Below are 23415 nucleotides of genomic sequence, written 5' to 3' on the forward strand. Positions count from 1 at the left end.
GGGTCCCACGGGACGGAGGGCCTCACAGGAGAGTAGTCCTGAGCTGGGAAGGGTGAGAGGGCCTGCAGGGGAGGGGAAGGCCGGGCGCCCGCAGTGGCATCCCTTCTTGGCCCAGACTGGTGCGGGTCCAGCCCCATGGGCCGGACGTGGGTCTGGGGACTCAGGAATGCCCGAGGGGCGCGGGAGACAGCAGGAGCAGAGCTCAGGAGCCTTTGTGCCTTGACCAGTGCCAGTTTATTTGTTGTCTGTTCACGGGGGGCTCATGGTGCACAGCGCCTGGTGTCCCCTCCCCAGGGTGAGCTTTGTTGGTGGGCAGACGGTGACGCTGGCCTCTCCCTTCCCTTCCCCAACTCCAGGGCCCCTCTCCTCGCTGTGACCCGAGCCTCTCCCCAACCCTTCTCTGCTTGGGCGGCCCCTGTCTCCCCAGGAACCCCCTCTGCAGCAGCCTTCCCGGCTCCTGCCACCGGGGGCGGGGTTCTGGTCCCGGCAGGACCGGACGGCTGCCCTCAAAGGCCGGGAGGCTGTGTGGAGGAGCGTGGGCAGTGCCCCGTGCAGTCCCAAGGCTGGCAGTCCAGTGCAGCCTGCTGGGTTTGGTCAGGGTCTGCAGGACCCCCGCCTGCAGCCCCTTTCTCTTCAGATGCCCGGGGGAGCTGCATCTGAGGGCTCTTTGAGGCCATGCCCTGTGCCCAGGAAAGGGGCTGCTGGGCACAGTGAGTCGGGGTGAGCGGGTGTCGGGGGCGCGGCTTGGTCCTCACTCCCGGGGCCAGGTCTCTAGTCTCTGCAGCGCTGGGAGCGGCACGTGCAGCTGCCGAATACCTGCAGCGTGAGCGTCAGCCGCTGTCCCCTCACCCTGGGGTCCGGGCAGGGCAGCACGAGCTGCTTCTCGTGGGAGCTGAGCGGGTGGCAGCAGCCACACTTGGTGTCCACTCGCGTGGTGTCGGTGTTGAAGCTGCGGAGGGGCGGCGGCGGGGAGCGCGGGTCAGGGCCGCTGCCTCGGGAGCGCTCCTGCCCCTCCCCGGTCGCTCGGAGAGGTGGACGCCAGGGTCCCAGGCTGCGCCTTCGGGGAGGGGCTGGCCTCGCATCGCTGACCTCCCCGGCTCCCGGCAGGTGTGGCGGAGGTGGGTGCGGGCCGGGGCCACCCGATGGGGCGGCACGCTGCCTGGGCCGGGAGCTCTCGGTGGATCTTCCCCAGCTCCCACTGGGAGCGCCTCTGTCGAGCAGGGCGGGTTCCAAGTCTGGGACCTGGACAAGGACCGCACGGGGCCGACAGCTCACCTGGCTGAGGAGGCGCAGACGCCCTCGCAGCGGGTCACCGTCACGTTGGCCGTGCACCCCTGGTAAGTGACCTCTTCCTCAAACTCCCTCACGCTGCAGGTCCCTGGGAGCCGAGAGGCAGGCATCAGACGGCGGCCCCGCGGCGGGGCTGGAGGACAGGTGTGGCCTCTGGGGGCTCCGCTCCTGGCCCTCTCAAGGGCAGGAACTGACATACCTGGCTCTGGGCCTCGGGTTTTTAAATCCCTTTTCCTGTGGCACGGTGGATAGTGCCAGCTCCACCAAGGGAAGGCTGCCAGCTGCCCGACAGCTTAGATGATCTGGATGTGGCCGTGTGGGCACCCGCCAGCACTTTCATGCCCACGGTGGCATCTTCCCTGGGCCCCCACCCTGCACTTGGGCCCCTGCCCCAGGCCATCTCCCCTTGTCCGAGCCCCACTGAGCTCAGACCTCATGGCTTTGCATGGGAACAAAGCCTGATATCAAGTCTCTCATTGTGTGTTTTTTCCTGAAAGTTGGCTACACTGGGAGTCCCCCAGGGTCAAGGGTTTTCTCAGAGGACGAGGCAGATTCCCAGCACTGGCCCAACCTCCCTCTCCACCTCCCCTCCTGGCCTGACACCAACCTGTGGGCAGAGGTGTTTCTGGTCTGCTGGGCTCCGTACCTGCGGTCGGGATGGGGTAGGATATCAGCATCCCCTGAGGGGACACTTGGCGTCACAAGAGCTCCCTGCAGGGGTGTGGACCTGGCTGTGAGCTCTGTCCTGCATCTGTCCCAGGGGACAGACTGTAGTGGGTGCCCCGACAGCCGGCAGAGCAGTGTTGCCATTAGGAACTGCCAGTGTGGGACTTGAGTGAAAAAGCAAAGACTGGACCGTCTCTCCTGCCTTCCCACCTGCCCCCCTCCAAGGTCTCCCTGTGGCCTCGAGCCCTGCCTGCCCTGCTTTTCCGGTGGAGGTGGAACAAGAGGCCCGGCGGGGATGGGGCTCTGGCTCCCACTGCCCCCAGCTCCCCTCCCCTCCTGAGCTCCTGCTCCCTCGCCCCACGTCCTGGGTCCCCTCTTCATGGGCGGCCTCCGCCCCGTCCTCGTCCCACAAGAGAAAACACTTCTTTTTTCAACACCGTCATGCGGTGGTGGACAGTCCTGCCAGGGAAAGGCTGGGGGTGTGAGAGGGGAGCCCGCTCCAGGGGACGGGGGCTGTGCAGGGGAGGGGGTGTCCCTGGAGGACAGGGTGGGCTTAGGCAGGCCTGGGGCAGGAAGGTAGAGCAGAGCTGGAGGCACCTGCAGCACTGAGACCTGGGTGGGCGCCAACCCTGGAGTGCAGGCGCCCCGGCCGCTAGTCCCAGCTCGGCCCCGACGATCACCTGGGGTGAGGCGCGTGCCTGCTTTCTGCAACCGGGGGGAGGGTTGTGAGAGTTGAAACTCAAGGTCCTTGTGAGCTCTGCAGAGGGTCGCTGTAGAAGGCTGCTGAGGGGGTCACCTCAAAGGGAGGCCAGGACTGCAGCAGGGACGTGGAGGGGCAGGGGGCTGAGGGAGGCAGGTGCAGGACAGTCAGGCCCTGAGGTGGGGAAGGGGGCCACCTGGGGGAGGCCAGGCGCCCATTTAGGCCAGACTGGAATTCACTGGAGCTGAGCCCTGAGAAGAGGGGAGAAAGGATCTGGGACCTGGCCAAGAAAGGCTGAGGAGAGGCCCTGAGGACACGTAAGCAACATACAGCAGAGGACAGGCTGGAGAGGGGGTTGGGGGAGATGTGACTTGGCCACCGCCTGCTGGTGGGGGCCCTGTCCTTCTAGACACCCCCAGGACACAGCTGAAGCACCAAAGCTCAGAGACCTGGAATGGCACTCCAGGGCTGGTCAGAGGCCAAGCTGGGGCTCCCCCAGGCTGTGCATGACCCCGAGTCTGCTCAGTGCCCTGTGCTGCCTGGCCATCCCCAGGCAAGGGAAGTGAAGGCTTTAGGGGGAGGGAAGGAGACACACCTGCTGCAAGGGCTGGGCCAGCCTCTGGGGGTGTGTGCAGGTCATGATGGGGCGCAGCAGAGGTGGGAGCAGAGGCCAAGAGGCAGTGCCCATAGGGTCATCAGGAAGTGTGAGGGGACGAGAAAAGGCGGAGATCCCATGGGAGTGACCCAGAGTGGAGAGACAAAGCTGAGACAAAGTGGGCACCACAGGTCACGAGGTGGCTGCAGAGATGTCACTCACCTGGAGAGCTGGGTAGAGACGTGATGAGAGAGGAGGTGGACTGGCCCCCGGTGGAAAAGGACCCGGCAGTGGGCAAGGAGGAGCTTCCACGCACAGTGATGGAGCTGGTCAGGAATACGGTGGCCGGCAGCCCGGTGGTACTTGGCTGTCTGGTGGTGAGGTTGGTGGCTGGAGAATTCGGGATGGCTGTCACCCCCAGGGTAGAAGACAGGAGGCCCTGCGTGGGGGCTCGGGTCATGAGAGAGGTGGGCTGTGAGGTAGTGGACCGAGAGGACAGAGCTGAGGAGGTGGGGTTGCTGGCTGTGGTCCGGGAGGTAGGCAGGACTGTGGTACTGGAAGTGGGGAGAGGGGACAGGGTGGGAGAGGATGGAGGTGAGAAGGAGGACCTGACAGGCATGATGGTGGCTGGGGAAAAGGGGCTGGTAGACAGGGAAGCTGTATGTGATATGGTCACGGGTGCAGAGGGGGAAGGGCTGTGCGGAGCTGAACTAACGGTTGGGATGCTCTGTGAAGTGGAAACCGCTGAAGGTGATGGGGAAGATGATATAAAAGGAGGAGTGGTGTGTGAGGACACGTGAGAAGGAAGAGAGGAAGTCGTGGGCAGGGAGGAGAGAGTGGAGGTGCTGGATGAAGACGAGGGGTAATGTGGAAGATTCGATACAGAAACAGAAGTGGTGAAAGGACTTTGGCTTGGGTTTAGAGGAGTTGGAGAAGATAATGTAGAGCTAAAGCTAGAGTTTTGTGGTAGTACTGTGCTGACCGAGTTCTGGGCTCGGGTGGTCCTTGTTGTGGTCTTTGTCAATGGCGGGGCTGTGGGTGTGGCGGTCCCTGTTGTGGTCTTTGTCAGTGACGGGGCTGTGGGTGTGGCGGTCCCTGTTGTGGTCTTTGTCCGTGGCGGGGTTCTGGGTGTGGCGGTCCCTGTTGTGGTCTTTGTCAGTGGCGGGGCTGTGGGTGTGGCAGTCCCTGTTGTCTTTGTCAGTGGCGGGGCTGTGGGTGTGGCAGTCCCTGTTGTGGTCTTTGTCAGTGGCGGGGTTCTGGGTGTGGCGGTCCCTGTTGTGGTCTTTGTCAGTGGCGGGGTTCTGGGTGTGGCGCTCCCTGTTGTGGTCTCTGTCAGTGGTGGGGTTCTGGGTGTGGCGGTGCCTGTTGTGGTCTCTGTCAGTGGCGGGGCTGTGGGTGTGGCGGTCCCTGTTGTGGTCTTTGTCAGTGGCAGGGTTCTGGGTGTGGCGGTCCCTGTTGTGGTCTTTGTCAGTGGCGGGGTTCTGGGTGTGGCGGTCCCTGTTGTGGTCTTTGTCAGTGGCGGGGTTCTGGGTGTGGCGCTCCCTGTTGTGGTCTCTGTCAGTGGTGGGGTTCTGGGTGTGGCGCTCCCTGTTGTGGTCTCTGTCAGTGGTGGGGTTCTGGGTGTGGCGGTCCCTGTTGTGGTCTCTGTCAGTGGCGGGGCTGTGGGTGTGGCGGTCCCTATTGTGGTCTTTGTCAGTGGCGGGGTTCTGGGTGTGGCGGTCCCTGTTGTGGCCTTTGTCAGTGGCGGGGCTGTGGGTGTGGCGGTCCCTGTTGTCTTTGTCAGTGGCGGGGTTCTGGGTGTGGCGGTCCCTGTTGTGGTCTTTGTCAGTGGCGGGGCTGTGGGTGTGGCGGTCCCTGTTGTGGTCTTTGTCAGTGGCGGGGCTGTGGGTGTGGTGGTCCCTGTTGTGGTCTTTGTCAGTGGCGGGGCTGTGGGTGTGGCGGTCCCTGTTGTGGTCTTTGTCAGTGGCGGGGCTGTGGGTGTGGCGGTCCCTGTTGTGGTCTTTGTCAGTGGCGGGGTTCTGGGTGTGGCGGTCCCTGTTGTGGTCTTTGTCAGTGTTGGGGTTCTGGGTGTGGCGCTCCCTGTTGTGGTCTCTGTCAGTGGTGGGGTTCTGGGTGTGGCGGTGCCTGTTGTGGTCTTTGTCAGTGGCGGGGCGGTGGGTGTGGCGGTCCCTGTTGTGGTCTTTGTCAGTGGCAGGGTTCTGGGTGTGGCAGTCCCTGTTGTGGTCTTTGTCAGTGGCGGGGCTGTGGGTGTGGCAGTCCCTGTTGTGGTCTTTGTCAGTGGCGGGGCTGTGGGTGTGGCGGTCCCTGTTGTGGTCTTTGTCAGTGGCGGGGTTCTGGGTGTGGCGGTCCCTGTTGTGGCCTTTGTCAGTGGCGGGGCTGTGGGTGTGGCGGTCCCTGTTGTGGTCTTTGTCAGTGGCGGGGTTTTGGGTGTGGCGGTCCCTGTTGTGGTCTTTGTCAGTGGCGGGGCTGTGGGTGTGGCGGTCCCTGTTGTGGTCTTTGTCAGTGGCGGGGCTGTGGGTGTGGCGGTCCCTGTTGTGGTCTCTGTCAGTGGCGGGGTTCTGGGTGTGGCGGTGCCTGTTGTGGTCTCTGTCAGTGGCGGGGCTGTGGGTGTGGTGGTCCCTGTTGTGGTCTTTGTCAGTGGCGGGGTTCTGGGTGTGGCGGTCCCTGTTGTGGTCTTTGTCAGTGGCGGGGCTGTGGGTGTGGCAGTCCCTGTTGTGGTCTTTGTCAGTGGTGGGGCTGTGGGTGTGGGCTCTGTTTCTGTGACAGGGACGTGTGTCGATGTGGGTGGGGTGCCTGTTGGCTTTGGGGTGGAGGAGGTAGCATGGGACTCTGTTGGGGTGATAACTCGATGAGAGGTTGGAGCCGATGAGGTGGCAGATGTTGACATGTGGATGGGAAGGGTCTCTGGGTGTGATGTGATGGGATAGGTGGTAGTGGTCTGGAAGCGTGTTCCTGTGGATGGAGCTGTTGTGTGGGAAGTGGTGGGGACAGAACGGGTGGGGGTGGAGTGAGTGGTGAAAGGGGTGTGTGGCCCAGTGTGAGTGGCCGTGGCGGTGTGTGTCACGGGTGTCCCTGCACCTCTACTAGTGGATTTAAGGGAGATGGTGGTGAATGGTGGGGACGTGGTTACATGGAGGGCATTTGAAGTAAAGTGTGATACCGGGGCCGTGGAGGTTGTGGCTGTGCTGACCGAGTTCTGGGCTTGCGTGCTCCCTGTCGTGGTCTTCGTCAATGGCGGGGCAGTGGGTGTGGCGGTCCCTGTTGTGGTCTTTGTCAGTGGCGGGGTTCTGGGTGTGGTGGTCCCTGTTGTGGACTTTGTCAGTGGCGGGGCTGTGGGTGTGGCGGTCCCTGTTGTGGTCTTTGTCTGTGGCGGGGTTCTGGGTGTGGCGGTCCCTGTTGTGGTCTTTGTCAGTGGCGGGGTTCTGGGTGTGGCGGTCCCTGTTGTGGTCTTTGTCAGTGGAGGGGTTCTGGGTGTGGGCTCTGTTTCTGTGACAGGGACGTGTGTCGATGTGGGTGGCATGCCAGTTGGCTTTGGGGTGGAGGAGGTAGCATGGGACTCTGTTGGGGTGATGACTCGGTGAGAGGTTGGAGCCACCGATGAGGTGGCAGATGTTGACACGTGGATGGGAAGGGTCTCTGGGTGTGATGTGATGGGATAGGTGGTAGTGGTCTGCAAGGGTGTTCCTGTGGATGGAGCTGTTGTGTGGGAAGTGGTGGGGACAGAACGGGTAGGGATGGAGTGAGTGGTGAAAGGGGTGTGTGGCCCAGTGTGGGTGGCTATGGTGGTGTATGTCACGGGTGTCCCTGTGCCTCTACTGGTGGATTTAAGGGAGATGGTGGTGAATGGTGGGGACGTGGTTACATGGAGGGCATTTGAAGTAGAGTGTGATACTGGGGCCGTGGAGGTTGTGGCTGTGCTGACCGAGTTCTGGGCTCGTGTGGTCCCTGTCGTGGACCTCGTCAACGGTGGGGCAGTGGGTGTGGCGGTCCCTGTTGTGCTCTTTGTTAGTGGCGGGGTTGTGGGTGTGGTGGTCTCTGTTGTGGTCTTTGTCAATGGTGTGGCTGTGGGTGTGGGCTCTGTTTCTGTGACAGGGACGTGTGTTGATGTGGCTGGGGTGCCAGTTGGCTTTGGAGTGGTGGAGGTAGTGTGGGACCTTGTTGGGGTGATGACTCGGTGAGAGGTTGGAGTCACCAAAGAAGTGGCAGATGTTGACACATGGATGGGGAGGGTCTCTGGGTGTGATGTGGTAGGGTAGGTGGTAGTGGTCTGGAAGGGTGTTCCCGTGGATGGAGCTGTTGTGTGGGAGGTGGTGGGGACAGAACGGGTGGGGGTGGAGTGAGTGGTGAAAGGGGTGTGTGGCCCAGTGTGGATGGCGGTGGTGGTGTGTGTCACGCCTGCACCTCTACTGGTGGATTTACGGGAGATGGTGGTGAATGGTGGGGATGTGGTTACATGGAGGGCATTTGAAGTAAAGTGTGATACCGGGGCCGTGGAGGTTGTGGCTGTGCTGACCGAGTTCTGGGCTTGCGTGCTCCCTGTCGTGGTCTTCGTCAATGGCGGGGCAGTGGGTGTGGCGGTCCCTGTTGTGGTCTCTGTCAGTGGTGGGGTTTTGGGTGTGGTGGTGCCTGTTGTGGTCTTTGTCAGTGGCGGGGCTGTGGGTGTGGCAGTCTCTGTTGTGGTCTTTGTCAGTGGCGGGGTTCTGGGTGTGGCAGTCCCTGTTGTGGTCTTTGTCAGTGGCGGGTTTCTGGGTGTGGTGGTCTTTGTCAGTGGTGGGGCTGTGGGTGTGGCGGTCTCTGTTGTGGTCTTTGTCAGTGGCGGGGTTCTGGGTGTGGCAGTCCCTGTTGTGGTCTTTGTCAGTGGCGGGTTTCTGGGTGTGGTGGTCTTTGTCAGTGGCGGGGCTGTGAGTGTGGTGGTCCCTGTTGTGGTCTTTGTCAGTGGCGGGGTTCTCTGTGTGGCGGTCCGTGTTGTGGTCTTTGTCAGTGGCGGGGCTGTGGGTGTGGCGGTCCCTGTTGTGGTCTTTGTCAGTGGCGGGGTTCTGGGTGTGGCGGTCCCTGTTGTGGTCTTTGTCAGTGGCGGTGCTGTGGGTGTGGTGGTCCCTGTTGTGGTCTTTGTCAGTGGCGGGGTTCTGGGTGTGGCAGTCCCTGTTGTGGTCTCTGTCAGTGGTGGGGCTGTGGGTGTGGCAGTCTCTGTTGTGGTCTTTGTCCGTGGCGGGGTTCTGGGTGTGGGCTCTGTTTCTGTGACAGGGACGTGTGTCAATGTGGGTGGGGTGCCAGTTGGCTTTGGGGTGGAGAAGGTAGCATGGGACTCTGTTGGGGTGATGACTCGGTGAGAGGTTGGAGCCGTCGAGGAGGTGGCAGATGTTGACACGTGGATGGGAAGGGTCTCTGGGTGTGATGGGGTGGGGTAGGTGGTGGTGGTCCAGAAAGGTGTTCCCGTGGGCGGACCTGTTGTGTGGGTGGTAGTGGGGACAGAATGGGTGGGGGTGGAGTGAGTACTGAAGGGGATGTGTGGCGTGGTGGGTGTGGCCGTGGTGGTGTGTGTTAGGGGGTTGGATGCAGAGTGTGTGGTGTGACTGGTGTTCCCCTCGGCCCTAGCAGTGGTGGCTCTTGACAGTGGACTGGTGTGCATTGTGCTGTGGCCTGTGGTGCTCTCCGGGGGTTGTGGAGGGTCCGTCTGCCGTGTCTCCTGGCTGACGGGGGTTTCAGGGGTCCAACGGTGTGTTGAGGACGCTGTAGAAAACAGTGGTGGTCAGTTCACTCCCTCCTCCTCGTTACCCTATCTTGGGGTGTGACCTGTTTATCACCCACACCTTCCACATCGTCCCTCTCACATGTGGCTTCTGTGTGTCCCTGGTGGTGTGTCCAGGAGTTTTCTGAATGACTATCTCGTTCCTCTCCCAAACCCCACCCCGGCATTCTCTGTGGACCCTTGTTGCATCTTAGCTGCTTGTAGTGGGTTTTGGGGTCCCTCCCCAGCAGCCCTGCATGGCTCTGCCCCCTCAACGCTGCTCTCAGGGCGGCCGTTGTTCGGGTGGGCTCAGCTGTCCCTCCATGGCTCGCCTGCCACTGGCCTCGGGAAAGGGCTTCTCTTCTCGCCTGCTGTCAGGGGAATCGGAGGTTTGTGGCCCTGCCCCAGGGTCGGGGCCTGCACTTGGGTCAGGGGCCTTTTGGAGCCCTGGCCTCCCCTGGGGCCTGTGGACTCCCTTGGTGGGGGTGGCCGTGGTGGGTGGGGGCTTGGGTGCTGTGGCCGGGGAGATGTGCAAAGAGGAGCGTGATCAGCCAGCCAGGCTGCCCCCTCCTTCGGGCCTGAGCCAGCCCTGTGTGGTCGTGGGGGTGGCCCAAGGCTGCTGTCTTCCACGCGGCCCCACACAGCTTGGGCTGGGCGCTGGGGCTGCCCCGCCGAGGCCCCTCTGTGGGGACAGGCAGTGGTGGCATGCTTACTTGCGGGGGACACTGTGGAGGTCCCTGATGTTGCCGGGGTTGGCGGGGCTGCTGTGGTTCGCGCCGTGGACCGAGCTGTGGACCGCGTGGCTGTGCTGGGGGAGGATCCTGTGGGCCGCATTGTGGCCCGGGTCACGGTGGGTGCTGTGGCTGTCGACCTTCGAGTGGCCGTGGCGGTCGGCGCTGCTGTGGCCCGTGTGGTGACGGTGGAGGTGGTTCGAGACGAATCTGCAGAGAACAACGCCCGACATCCCCTTCAGCCCCGTCCGCACTGCCACGGGCGCCTCCTCACCCACCCCGGGGCCCTGGCCCGGGGGCCTTACCTCCTGAGGAGAATGTTGGTTGTGTCCGGGTGGTGGGGGCTGTGGCTGTGGCCGGAGGGCTGGGTGTCCGGGTCGGGGCCTCAGGTGTGGCCGGGGAGCTTGGCGAGGGTCTGGGGGAGCTCAGCCCAGTGGTGCTGGGGGTCACTGTGGTGCTGGCCATGGCTGTGGTGGGCCTGGTTTCTGTGCCAGGCAAGCCTGAGTGTGGCGCATATGCTGTTGTTGTGGGGTAGGGAGCTGCTCTGGCACTCCCTTTGGGAGGAGCCCTTTGCTCCCCTGCTGGGCCCCCAAGCCACGCGGGCTGGGCAGGAGCCCTCAGGGCAGTGGGGGCCCCCGGCAGGGCATGTGTCCTTTGGCCCTGCTGTGCTCGGTGGCCAGGCAGCAGGGCCCAGTGGGGCCTGCCAAGCCCCTCCCGTCTGACTTCCTGGTCAGCACCTGCTGCCCCCACGGTGCTGAGCAGCCCAGGGCCAGCCCAGGTACACCCTGCCCCGCCCCACACCCGCAAGCCTGGCTGCTGCCGCTGGGCGGACAGACACAGGCTGGGCCGGCTGCTGGCCGGCTGGTGGAGCCGGGGAAGAGCCCTGGGAGAGAGCCTGCTTCACCTTGGCACCTTGCATGTGTGCAATCACCTGCTGTGGGCAGCAGCACGGTGGGCGACGATGCTGCAAGAGGAGGGGTGGTCGGGGGTGCTTCCTCCCGCCCCGCCTCCGCCTGCCTGGGCCCTTCAGAGCCTTCGGCTGTGTCCCCAGGGTGTGAGTCAGAGGACACGGGGGATGGACGTACCGCAGACGTGCCGGGACCCCTGCTCCCCACCCTCCTCCCCTCCCCATCTTCTCTCCCCTCCCCCCTCCTCTGCATTGATGGGCCTGGCAGGGAGTGGAGGGGCCAGCCAGGGTGCTGCCCAAGGGTGGCTGCAGGTAGTGTCCAGTGCCCACCAGGCCGCCTGTTGCCGAACTCCCAGGAGGTCCCTGCTCTGCACCCACACACCCCAGCAGGCTGGCAGGAGCCGGGTGTGCCCTGTGGCTGCAGGCTGGGTGAGTGGATGTTTGGGGAGGGGAGGGGAGGCGAGGGCCAACCCCTTTCCCTGTGTCTCTGGCTGCCCTGGTCTCTGGCTGTGCCCCTGGGGAGTGGGGGTGCTGGGGGGCTGGCCAGAGGTTTGGGCTGGAGCTGGGAGCTCTGTGGGGGGGGCATGGGGGGCTCTTGGGCAGTGGACTGAGCTTACTGCATGGCAAGCACATCCCCTTGTCGTGGTCGAAGTACTCATTCTGGGAGCAGTTGTAGCAGCCTGAGGGGGACGTGCAGAGAACAGGCAGACCTCAGTGTCCAGAGCCAGAAGCCCCTCTTCCCCAGGCCTGGTCCCTCCCCTCTCTCTGCCGGCCTCTCCCCCGATCCCCAGGCACAGGTGCCCGCCCGGGTCCCCACTGTCAGACACGCCTCCACATCCTGCCCGCCAGCACTCCCAATCCCTCCAGGCCTGCCCCTCCTCCCGTCTCCTTCTCTGCGCCCAGTACCTTCGATGTTGGCGCCCGGGACGCTCCGTGGCCCCTCGGGGCAGAGGCATGGCTGGTAGTGCCATGTACAGTTGGCCTCCTGGGCATACTGGTACTTGCCGCCGCCCACCTGCGTGTGGGTGTTGTAGAAGTCGCAGTAGATGGCTGGGGGGAAGGGCACTGTCAGGCGGCAGAGCTGGCCCGGGAGCCCGCACCTGCCAGCGGGCCCCGGGCGCCTGTGCCTCCCTGGGGGTGCCGCCCGCCCCGGGAGAAGTGCTGCAGCCGGGCATGCCGCCTGTGGCCCCGCGGGGGCCTCTGGGCAGGCGCGGGACTCACGGCAGAAGTCTGGGGACCGCCAGTCCACACACACGCCCTTGTCCAGGCAGGCCTGGGCGTAGGCGGCCACGGCGTCACACAGGCACTCGCAGTCCCCGCCGGCGTCACACCCACACGCGTCGCGCACGCAGGCCTCATAGTAAGGCAGGCGGTACACCTGCGGGGGCCGGCCCTCAGCGTCAGGCCGGGGCCAGGCTCCTCGCGGCCACCCCTCCCCTGACGGCTTGGCCGCGGAGCCTGGGGCGCCGGCCAGGGCAGGACGGGGCACTTGGGGGGGCACCTGGCCGTGGCAGGCGGCGAAGGTCTGGCTGTTGATGATGCCGCACTTGCGCTCAGCCCAGGAGCGACGGAAGGTGTTGAGGCTGCAGGGGTCCAGCGTGAAGGTGGTGTCCCCGCACAGCGGGCTCTCCTTCCAGGAGTTCACGAACTCCAGCTCGCTGGACGCCAGGTACTTGCTGCGTGTCTGGAAGTCGTCTTTCATGTTCCCGTTGTAGTTGCCGCACAAGCCGCAGAGGGCGTCCTGCGGGGGCTGGTGTCAGGTGTCAGGTGGCCGGCAGGCAGGGACTCACCACTCCCTGGGGCTGTGGGGCAGGGGCGGCGGTACCTGGGAGGCACGGGCGATCTTGATGAAGACGGTCATGTGCTTGTTCCAGATGAGGGTCAGGTGGTACATGCTGCTGATGGTGGCATCCAGCACCAGGTGCAGGGAGCTGGCCTTGACCCGGAAGTGCATGCTGGGGTCCTCCCCGCTGACCGTGTAGTTCCTATCCGCCAGCACGATGGACAGGCCCTGTGGGGTGCGGCTGTCACAGGATGCCTGCCACGTCCTGGGTGGCCGCTAAGTGCCGCTGGGCTCTGCCTCCCGGCCTGAGCTCTCCGTGGCAGGGCCAGCCCTGGCCTGGGGGGTCTGCCCTCTAGAGCCTGCTGTCGGCAGAAGATTCCAGAACATGCTGGAAACTGTGCCGAGGGCTGAGGGTCAGGCTTGTGGGAGAACCCCTCCCTGCTGCACGGTTGTCCAATTCCGGGGACACTGCTGCCGCGATGCGGACGTGGAGGCCAGGGCACAGGGCCGTGAGGGCCCCGAGAGGCCAGGCCCTGGGGCCCCAGGGGGAGGTTGGGAAGGCCACCCGCCTGCTCACCCCCAGGAAGATCTTGATGGCCCGCGAGCAGGTGACGCCTGACTTCCCACACACGACATTCTCTGTAAGGATCTTGAAGGTGGGCTGCGAGTCGCTGGCACTGCAGCTGTCCTGTGGGGAGACGGCGCTGAGGAGGAGCCGGCCCTGCGGCCCCCCGGGCCCCCCGTGCCCCCCCCATGGTCCCCTGGGGCCCAGGCCGGCACTCACTGTGGCCAGGATGTACTCGCAGTTGCCATCAAACACGAAGCGCTGCCCGTCGAAGGTGACCACGTGGCCCTCCCCGTAGAGGGTACAGGTCGATGGGCAGTGGGCACTCTGCTGGCACGTCCATGCCCCCCTAGAGCAGATGCTGTGGGAGGAGCAGGGCATTCTGGGGTGACCGGGGTACACGCACCCCCGCAGGACCCTGACCTCGCGGGTTGGTAGGGACCCCTGCCCGCCCCAAGGGCTCACGGGCAGTTGGGCCACCAGGGTCTGCGGGTAGGGCTGCGGCTCACCAGCTCTTGCAGTCCGTGTGGAGCTCGGCGCCCTTGGGATAGGAGACGCCTGCAAACTCGCACGGGCACTCCTCGGGGGGCACACACTGCCCGTTGGCGTTCTCGTAGAGCCCCTTGGCACAGACACAGCCAGGCTCACACTTGGTGGGCACCTGCAGGGAGGAGGGTCAGTGGCCCCTGGAGGGTGGCCCTGCTTGCAGCCCTGGGACCTTCTTTTTTTTTTTTTTTTGTTTATTTATTTTTATTTATTTGTTTATTTATTTATTTATTTATTTAACATCTTTATTGGTGTATAATTGCTTTACAATGGTGTGTTAGTTTCTGCTTTATAACAAAGTGAATCAGCTATACATATACATATATCCCCATATCTCCTCCCTCTTGCGTCTCCCTCCCACCCTCCCTATCCCACCCATCTAGGTGGTCACAAAGCACCGAGCTGATCTCCCTGTGCTATGCGGCTGCTTCCCACTAGCTATCTGTTTTACATTTGGTACTGGGACCTTCTGAGACTCCCCAGCATTCTCCCCAGACCTGCTCCCTGCGTCCATCCTGCTCTGGGCCTTCCCTTAGCACAGCTGCCCCTCTCTGAGGGGCATCACCTCTGCGTCATGGCTGGGCTGTTGTACGCCCACCCCAAGCTGGCAGGGCCCACGGTCCTCAGGGAGCCCGCAAAGGAGCACACGGCGGCCACGCCACCGGTCACGTGCATCACGGGATGGTGGGAATGGAGCACAGCCCGCCTTTCATGAGGGGTCTGTGGGAATCTTCTTGTGGGCCAAGGAGAAGATGTTGGGGCGTCTGCCGTGGGAATATCTAGCCCAGGGTGTCCCCGGCACCCCCAGGCAGTGGGACCTGCCCTCTGAGGAGCGCGCTTGCCCCTCGCCACACGCGGTCTTACACAGGGGGTGCCGGTAGCCAGCATCTGACAGGTGGGGGCGCAGGCCGCCCCGAACTTGTCCTCCGAGGACCGGCTGCAGGACTGGAACGTCTTGGGGGCCGAGCAGGTTGCTGCAGAGACAAGGGGCCTGGGGTGAGGCGGGCCCGGAGGAGCCGAGGCACCCACAGTCCAGCTCCGCCAGCCTCGGCCGCAGCTACGTACCCAAGAGCATCTGAGGCTGTGCCGGGCAGCTCAGCCGCCCGTTGACGCAGTAGCTGCGGGAGAGAGGCCCAGTGAGCGCCGCCTGGGCTGGGCTGCAGGCCGGGGGCCGCCCTCTGGACCCCTCGCTCACCAGATGATGCCATTGACCATGGTGGACTGGTCGGCCAGGATGAACTTGGAGCCGTCCAGGAGGCAGGGACACTGGGCCTTACGCACACACTCGGTCTTGTGGTTCAGGTAGGTGCCCTTGGGGCAGTTGCAGCCGTCCACGGGCACGGCGCTGGGGTGGCACTCAACCTCGCGGTCGGACAGCGACAGGCACGTGCGGTCGCAGGCCTGGCTGTCGTAGCTGAACGTCTGGTTGCCTGTGCAAGGGGTGCCTGCGGGGGGCCCGGAGTCAGGCCCGGTGTGTGTGTGTGTGTGGGGTGGGGGGGAGGGGTGGCACCAGCCCCGCCAGCCCCGCCGGCCCGTACGCACTGCAGTTGTCCACGCTGCTCCTCCAGCCCTGGAGCAGGACGCCGCGCGAGGTGCATGCGAGGGCGTAGTCGCCCAGGGCGGCGCAGATGTGCGGGAAGGTCTCCTCGTAGTTGCAGGCCTGGTACACGCACCTCTGTGGGCAGACAGGGGCCGTGGGTGCCCACCCAGGACCCCAAGGGTGCCCCCCGCGCCCCCCACACCCCTGCTGCCCACGGGGCTGCCCACCTTGTAGAAGGGCTTGGGGTCCACGGCGGCATGGCACTTCTCGAACACCGTGCCCTTCTTCACCAGCACCGCGCAGTGGGTCTCCGCGCACACCTCTGGGGGGCAGGCCGGCGTGGGTCAGCCGTCCGCTGGGGCCTCCCGCCCACCCCACAGCCCTCCCGGACGGCACTCACTGTTGAGCTGGCTCATGGAGCAGGGGTCGGTCTCACGCTCGAGCGCGGCTGGGCAGTTTCCTGCCCGCCAGGAGTCCACGAAGAGCGAGGCGGTGCCCTCGGCGATGCCCATGCTGGTCGTGAAGTCGTCCGTCGTGTCCCCGTTGAAGTTGCCGCAGAGCCCTGGGCCGGCCGGGCGTGAGGGTGGACTGGCCCATGCCCCTGTCCTGCCCCGCCCTCCCCAAAGCCCGTCTTCTCCCCTAACCACGCCCAGGGTGAGAGGCCATAGCTGGCTACACCCCTGGGAGGACCAGCCGGCTAGGTGGAGCCGGCCTGGGCCGTGAGCGCCCGACACATTGGGTCAGTGCAGGGCTCTGCTGGGCCCCTCCTCCTCTGGAGTGGCCGAGCCGGGTGGGGACGGGGCAGCTGGGCCGACCCTGGGCAGCCGGGGGAGGGACTCACCTCTGGTCTGGCCTCTGAACTGGGGCCCAACAGTGATGTACACCTGGAACACGGGCCGCAGCTGGATCACGAGCTCCAGCCCGAAGGTGGTGACCATCTGGATGTGGGTGGATGTCTGCCTGAAGATTGTGATGTTGCCTGAGGGAATAGGGGGCCTCAGCAGGCGGCCTGCTTTGGGACCCGGCTCGTGGGGCCCTGGGTGCCGGGTGGGGGCTGAGGACGTACGAGTCTTATACGGCAGCCACTTGGTGTCCCTGTTGTTGGTGATCACCTCGTCCTGAGAAATCACAATCTTGTCCTGCAGAGTGGGTGGCTGAGTTACGGGGGGCCGGGAGTTGCGGAGGCCTCCACCTCCCGTGGGCCAGGCAGGGTGAAGGGGGAGCTGGGACGCATCTGCTCGGGGCCCTGGGTGGGCGCAGGTGGCAGGCGGGGTGGCCTCACCTGGCTGGACATGTAGATGACAGCGGCCAGTGATGTCTCCGAGCGTGAGTACCCAGACTGGTCGTACGCGGCCATGAGCGAGCCCCCGTCGGGGAGCTGGGGGCTCTGGGAGGAGGGGCGGCTCAGCACAGGGGGCCCGGGGTGCGCACGGCAACCCCCCGTGGCGGGCCCTCGGGCGGAGGCCGTGTCCTACCTGGAGGAGGATGTAGGTGCAGGTGCCGTGGAAGCGGTAGGGCCTGGCGTCGAATGTGGTGACGAAGGAGCCGCCCTCCAGGGCACAGCGCCTGGGGCAGGGCCGCTCCACGCACTCCCAGTGGCCCCCGGAGCACCGGCTGTGGGCGAGGAGGCATGACCCAGGTGGCCCCCGGGGCTGAGGCCGCCACGTCCCCGTCCCTGTCCCCTGCCTGCCTGCATGCCTCTCCTGCTGCCCTGCACTCACCAGGTCTGGCAGGCGGCTGTCGTGACCTCCCCAGGGGCGTAGACCACCCCGCTGAGCATGCAGGGGCACTGGGGGACAGGCACGCAGCTGTGGTTTTTGGAGATGTCGTCCAGAACCATACCTGCAGGAGAGGGGCTTCCTGGGGCTGCGGGCAAGGAGACCCCTCCCGCCCTCCTGCTGGGCAGCCCCTCCCCCACCCTGTCCTGCGGTGGGGGCTGGGGGTGGCAGGGGCTGGGGGGCGGGGGCTGGGGGCGGCGGGGGCCGGGGGCCTGGGGGCTGGGGGCTGGGGGTGGCGGGGGCTGGGGGCCTGGGGGGCGGGGCCTGGGGGGCGGGGCCTGGGGGTGGGGACTGGGAGGCGGGGCTGGGGGGCGTGCCCCAGGAGAGCCTCCGCCTTCAGCCCCGCCTGCCTCGCAGACTCCCGCCCCCTCGTGCTAGGTGCGGCTCCTCATTGGGCAGCGGGCCCTGTCCAGCTCCGACCCCGCCTCTGCCCACCACCTTACTCCCCGTGGACGGGCACATGCGGCCGTGGCCCGGGGCGGCTGTGAGCACAGTGCAGGCAGAGCCCTCCCCGGGCCAAGTCCCAGCAGAGGGTCCGGGGGTTCCGAGCATGGGTGTGGGCGGAGCTGATGCCCTGTCTCTGGGCTCCTTTCCAAGGGTCCTGGGAGAGCAGCTGTCCTCACCTTCCGGGCAGAAGCAGCCGAAGGTGCAGAAGCTGGAGCAGCTGTGCTGCGGGTTGGAGCAGGTCCTCACGCAGGTCTCGCCGCACTCCCGGTACACCTGGTTGGCTGGGCACTGGCCCACAGCTGCAGGCCCGTGTGGCCCTCGTGAGAGGGGTCAGGCGCCCAGGGCCTGGCCACCCACCCCACCCTGGCCGAGGACTTAGGCCAGCCCCTCCTCCACCTGGATCTCCTCTGTCTCACAGACAAGGGGGGATTGGGAGCACCATGTCTGGAGCCCTGGCCCTCCCCCCGACCCTCCCCAGGACTCACAACAGAGGCCAGGGCCCCGCCAGCTGTTGACGGGCTGGCCGGCCATGCTGCACTGGCGCGAGTACTCAGATAGCGTGGCACAGCTGCAGTTGTGCCGGCCGGGTTGGGCACACGTGGTCATGTCCGCCTGGCAGCTCAGCAGGAAGGGCTCCTTGGGCACGTTGCACTCGGGGGACACCAGGGTCAGCAGCTGGATGCAGGTCTGGGCCTGGGCACAGGGACACTCAAGGTCATAGGGGTCAAGGCCACATCCCACACCACGCATGTGACTTGGAAGTCGGGGGGTGTCGTTGGCCTCGGGACCCTGCCAGATCCCGTGAGCCGGCCCCACCCTGGCTGAAGGGCCCCCTCGGCCCCGGGGAGCCTGACCGCCTCACTTACGTTCCCTGCCTGCAGGACCCGGGGGCTGGGGATGGCCTCATAGGCACAGATCTCGTTGGGGTCATCCAGCTTCTGGAGGGCGGCGTACTTAGGGGGTTCCAGGAGTTGGCCTGCGGTGTGGGGTGGGGCAAGGTCAGCACCATGGTTGCTGGGCCACAGAGGGGTCTCCCCACCACTTCCCCCTACCTACCGTCCTCGCTCAGAAACTCATTTGTCTTCTCACCGTCGAAGTTCCCACACAGCCCACACATCTTGCCCATGTGCTTCTTCTCCACCAGGACCTGGAGGGGTTGGGCACCGCCGTCGGGTGGGCGGGGAGGCGCACAGGACTCCCAGGGCCCCAGGACCCCTCGGAAGCTGCTCACGCCTGCTCCAGGGGCCCAGAGCACCCCTCACGGGGAGGGTCCTGGCCCCACGCCACCCCAGGGTCTGCCCGCCCGGCTCCTCCCAGGGGACCTCCATTCTTGCTCGATGGAGGGAACTGAGCCAACAAAAAGCCCAGGCTCCTGGCCGGGGTCAGGGCCCCCATCCCCAGGAGGGCAGCTCCGCAGCCCGGTCCCCTGACCCCTGCCGCGTCCTCACCATGAGGTGGGTGCCCGGACCCCACATGACCACCAGCTCCAGCTCCAGCTGCTTGGCCACCAGCCGCACGCTCTGGCCAAAGGGTGTGATCTGGAGCCCGTTGCTGGTGTAGGGCAGGCTGATGACCCTGCAGGGTGACAGCAGTCAGCGGGCGCCCCTCGGGCTCCCAGCCGCCCGGCCCGGCTCTGCAGCCTACCCCACGTCCTTGACGGAGATGACCGCCTTCTCCACAGTGACCACAGAGGCCCCCAGCTCCACGATGACCCGGGAGATGTTCCCGCTCGGCCCTCGCCGTAGCTGCACGCTGAAGGTGGACGAGGCATCCTTGCACATGGCCGCAAAGATGTAGTTGCAGGTCCCCGAGAAATCATACGCGTGGCCGTCGAAGGTGGAGAAGTGGCTGGCCCCCCATGTGGAGCACCAGCCCCTGTCTGGAGCTGCGGAGAGAGCGGGCGGGGTCTCGGAGCCCTGCGTCCTCCCGGCTGGTGGGGCAGGTCTGGGGCCCCGGGGAGCCCACGCCGGGAGACAAAGAGGCTTCCCGATTTCTAGGCCCTCCTGGGGTGGGCGGGAGAAGGCCCCGCCCCACACCCCCACCCCCTGCCTAGGGGAGCGCGGGCCTCTGTTGTGGTCGGGGTCTGTGGCGTCATCAGCCCTGGGGTCTGTAGGACACGAAGCTGCAGCTTAGCCCCCATCCAGCAGGGGCAGCAGGGGCTGGTCTCCCCCAGGCGAGGGTGGTCTGAGGCTCTTCGGTAGCTGGAGCCTCTCGTGGAAACCCCAGACACGGTTACCCTGTAGCAGGGCCGTGGCCGGTGGACACGGGGACAGGGGGCTGCCGTGACCCTCACCTGTCTGCGGGGAGTCCTTCAGCCTCTGGAGGCCTGGGGGCACCAAGGAGCTGTCGTCCAGACCTGCGTGGACAGGGCCCGCGGTCAGTGTGGGGCTGCCCAGCTCTGCTCGAGGGCTGTGGCCGGCAGCGTGTTTGGGGTGAGCTGGGCCCGGGGCACGGCGGGGAGCGCCAGCGGGGCCGCTCCTGGGCTGCACAAGCTCCGCCGTCCCCGCCGTCCCTTCCTTTGGTCGCCTCAGAGGGACCTCTCTGAGCTGTCACCTGCTGGGGCTGGGGACACAGTGGGGATGAGGCCCCGCCCCCAGGCACACGCACGCGTGGAAGGGTGGTGAGTGGGGCCAGAGGGTGAGGAGGGGGCAGCCGCAGGCGCTGGGAGCCGGGAGGTCCCTGGGGAGACGGGGTCCCGAGCGTGGGGCTCAGGGCTGGGCGAGCTGCGCCCCGGCTGTCCGTGGCGGCGTCTGGCCCGCAGCACCTGCAGGTCTGCCTGCCGGGCTCCAGGCACTGGCTCGCTCCCCAGAGAAGCCCGGGCGCCGCGCACGCAGGTGGTGCGTGATAAAGGGGCTCCCGGCTGCGCTGGCTCCCAGTGGGCTCCCGTGTGGGCCTCGTGGGGGGTGGTAGCTGCAGGTGGGGGTGAGGAGCCCTGAGCCCAGAGGGGCCCGGTGGTCTGCAAGCGGCGGGAGGGTCAGGGAGAGCTGGGCAGGGGTGCCCGGGCGTCGGTGGGTGACTTGGCCGGCGGCGTGCCGCTGTCCGGCTACACCGGCCGAGTTCCCAGCTCAGCCCACCTCGGGTCCACTCCCTCTGGGGTCCGTGCCCGCTCTGCCGCCAGCTCAGAGGCTGAGTGAGGCTGAGGCCCACGGAGGACTTCTCCCTCTTCTGGGCCCTAAAAGTGGCTGTTTCTGTGCTTCCTTCCTCCCTGTCAACCTCCCGGCGCGCTGGCCATCGCCAGAGAAATGCCCGGTGAGGCTGCTCACGGTGACTGTCGGGACAGGAAGCACGGGCCCAGCCTCGCCTCCCCCATCCCTGCCCTGCTGCAGTCCTCCCTGCGGCCCTGTGGGCCCCGTGGGAGATGAGGCCCGGTGCTGGCAGGCGGCAGGGTCATCCGCTGAATGCGGCCCCCCGGGGTCCCGTCCCTCCTGCTCCCCACCGCGCCCCCTTTTCCCCGGGGTCTGTGCGTCCCTGGGTGACACTGACCTCCCGAGTCACGGTGCTGCTCGCTGCCAGTGTTGTTTCTCCGGGTGATGCCAGGGGGCAGGGGTGCCTGCCCGATGGCATAGGGTCCCTAGGCTGGGCGGGTGGTGACACCTGGCCCCCTTCCTCTGCAGTGCCCATCACGCACGTCCACGCCTGGGGCCCCGCCTCTCGGCTCACCGCTGGCCCCCACGACGCCTAGAGTCGCGTCCACTGTGCCCCCGAGGGTCACTTCCAGGTGCCCCCTCGCAGCGGCTCCTCCCTTCTCCGCCTTGTCACCCAGCACCAGCGTCCCCAGCCCTGTTGCGTTCCGGCCCTCGGCTCTGCCCAGTCCCCGCCCGGCCCTGCGGCCCCACCGTCTGAACGACAGCCCCCCAGCAGCGTCGCTGCTGCCCGCCTAGGACTGTCTGAGCTTCCCATCGCGCTCAGGTCCCTGGCTGGGACCCGCGGGGCCTGCAGGGCGGGCTGGTCCGCCGCCCCTGGCCTTTCTCAGCCCCTGGACGGGCCCTGTGGTGGCTGGCGCACACGCTGTTTGTTCCTTCTGCACACTTGGCAGCCCTGCATGCCCTGCCCCTGCTGGGTCAACCCGGGCCCGGCTCAGGGGCCTCTGTCCCGGAATCCCCAGCCCCCAAGACCCTGATGTCTGAACTGGTGCTTTGAGGCCTCTGGTCCAGGAGGGCAGGGCCTGCCTCTCGCTCCCCCTGATGCCAGCACAGAATCGGTGCTCAAAGAGTGTTTGCTGAAACGTGGAGAGGCCCCTGTCCCCCCTGCCCCGTGCAGCATTCACAGTCTGGACCCCCGTGGCTCCCCAAAGCCACGCCCCTCACTACACTTGCTGGCCTACACCCCACCCTGCCTGGCTCCCGGGCACCTCCCTCCTCGCCCTGGTTCTGGGTCCAGGTCTGGGGGTCCCCAGGGCCAGGGATGGGCCCAGGGAGGCGGCCTCGGATGGGCAAGGTTCCTGAGTGCTCAGAGCCACCCTTGGTGGGAAAGCTGGTGCCTGGGGGGCGGGGAAGGGGCTTCGTGGGAGGCAAGGGGTGGAATGGGCCCGGGGGGGCCTGCTCTACTTGGAGCCCCCAGCCTGCCCCAGCGCCTGGGCCATGGCCAGACGGCAGGCCTGGCGCTTCTCCCTGGCTCCTAGCTGAGGCTGGTGGGGCTCTGGGGCCACCAAGGAGAGGGCAGCGGGGCAAGGACCTATGAGGCAGGCAGGAGCGAGTCCCGCTGGCTCGGAGACCGGGGCTCTGGGGCGGGTGCCTGCAGCCAGCAGGAAGGGGCTTCCCCCCTGGCCATCAGGGGACCCCTTGGGGCTGGCCCCTCCTGGGGGGCGGGGCCGGGGTGAGCGCCTCCTAGGCCTGCGGCGTCTGCTGTGCCTGGGGGAGTTGGCTGAAGGGACCTGTGGGAGGAGGAAGGGGACCCCCGTCCCAACAGCCTGATGGGTGAGGCTGGGGGCACTCGGGTGCAGCGGCCCCTTCCAGCCTCCCAGGTCTTCAATCCTCCCGGCAGCCACACAAAAGGGAGGCGTCGCCCGCGCTTGTACAGACCTGGAAACTGAGGCCCAGAGCCCACATCGTGGTTTGTCTGTTCGCAGCCAGGACCCGGTGGAGCCGGGGTCTCTCCTGAGACTTTTGACTTCAAGGCCCACAAGGCCCCCTACACGCCCTCTGGCTGCCCCTTGGGGACCCCCAGAGGCATCTCGGGACCCAGGGCCCAGTGGGGAGAGTGACAGGGCCAGGCTCTGAGCGCTGAGGCCCCAGCACTGTCCCTGCCTCGCACGCCCATGCCTGCCGCACCCACTACTGTGGAGGAGACTGCCTGTCGCCTCTGATTCCCACGGGCTGGGCCAGGCTCCGAGGCCGCCGGCGGAGACCCGGGCCTCGGCAAGTGTGGGGCAGCCATGGAGCGAGGAGAGGCCTCCTGGGCCCGGCTTCCCCTCCCGTTCCCCTTCGTCAGCGTCCCCACGGCCAAGCCGCAGAGGCGAGAAGGCCTGGGAGAACTTCCCACGTGCAGGGGCCCTCGGAGGGTGTCTGGCCAATCCTGGTGCACGGCCTGCAGGCCCCCCCCACTCACCGGCGCTGAGCAGGGCACCCCCGCAGGAGAGGAACAGCAGCAGCCGGGGCCCGAGCATGGCGCGGAGAGGAGAGCGGTCACTGCCGGACCCGACACCTCCCACCGCGGGACGCTGGGCAGGCTCGCCGCACCTGTGCGGCCTCAGTGGCCTCCCCCGACGCCTTATATAGGGGCCAAGGGCCCTGCCCCGCCACGCCTGCTTGTGCCCCACGCTCCCGTCCGGTAATTGCCACGGACAGCCAGTCCAGTGGTGGCCAAACAGGATCTGGGGCGCTGCTTTATCAGGACCTGGCCTTTGGAAAATTCTTCAGCGGGCAGCGGCCCCGCTGTCACTCACCTCTGAGCAGGGGGCTGGCACACACCCTCCGGGGTCCTGCAAACATCTCCCGTGCTTACTCGAGGCGAGGGGTAAACCTCGATTGCCAGGGGTCTCCCTGGGGGTCAGTCCAGGGAGTCAGCGTGGGCACCTGGGGACTGAGAGGGGGCTTGTTCCGGACGTGGGGGGAGACGCCTGGGCACCCCCTCCAGGGTGCTACACAGAGAGCTCCTGGGGGGCGCCGCATCCTCACCTGGACCCAGGACCCCTACAAGG

At 66.2% G+C, this 23415-nt stretch overlaps 1 protein-coding gene across 1 annotated transcript; it reads right to left on the minus strand.

The window, feature by feature from the left end:
* Positions 1 to 744: 744 nt before the first annotated feature.
* On the minus strand, positions 745 to 22881 carry MUC6 (mucin 6, oligomeric mucus/gel-forming). The gene is made up of 38 exons (XM_057552392.1): positions 22824 to 22881; positions 19570 to 19632; positions 18921 to 19161; positions 18725 to 18851; positions 18333 to 18423; positions 18143 to 18252; positions 17762 to 17969; positions 17453 to 17575; positions 16773 to 16893; positions 16527 to 16665; positions 16334 to 16438; positions 16118 to 16190; positions 15893 to 16030; positions 15452 to 15613; positions 15279 to 15373; positions 15054 to 15186; positions 14707 to 14956; positions 14577 to 14629; positions 14376 to 14485; positions 13475 to 13626; positions 13185 to 13326; positions 12978 to 13088; positions 12443 to 12628; positions 12119 to 12358; positions 11839 to 11995; positions 11524 to 11667; positions 11226 to 11297; positions 10016 to 10252; positions 9693 to 9920; positions 9312 to 9492; positions 7671 to 8486; positions 7174 to 7544; positions 6442 to 6780; positions 4234 to 6051; positions 3474 to 3773; positions 1898 to 1936; positions 1276 to 1378; positions 745 to 949 (listed from the first exon to the last, which is right to left on the minus strand). The coding sequence occupies exons 1-38, from the start codon at positions 22879 to 22881 to the stop codon at positions 772 to 774; spliced, it is 8214 nt and encodes a 2737-aa protein (XP_057408375.1). The 3' UTR covers positions 745 to 771.
* Between the last annotated feature and the right edge of the window lie 534 nt (positions 22882 to 23415).

This window comes from Balaenoptera acutorostrata, chromosome 9 (genome assembly GCF_949987535.1).
Source record: "Balaenoptera acutorostrata chromosome 9, mBalAcu1.1, whole genome shotgun sequence".
Taxonomy (NCBI): domain Eukaryota; kingdom Metazoa; phylum Chordata; class Mammalia; order Artiodactyla; family Balaenopteridae; genus Balaenoptera; species Balaenoptera acutorostrata.

Excerpts from the sequence above, each read along its gene's own strand:
- MUC6 (XM_057552392.1), bottom strand. The coding sequence starts at position 22,881 with ATGCTCGGGCCCCGGCTGCTGCTGTTCCTCTCCTGCGGGGGTGCCCTG. Across the intron at positions 17,970-18,142 it reads GGGTCCTGCAGGCAGGGAAC|GCCCAGACCTGCATCCAGCT; the intron begins GTAAGTGAGGCG and ends CCCTGTGCCCAG. Across the intron at positions 11,668-11,838 it reads GCGGTCCCCAGACTTCTGCC|CCATCTACTGCGACTTCTAC; the intron begins GTGAGTCCCGCG and ends CCTTCCCCCCAG.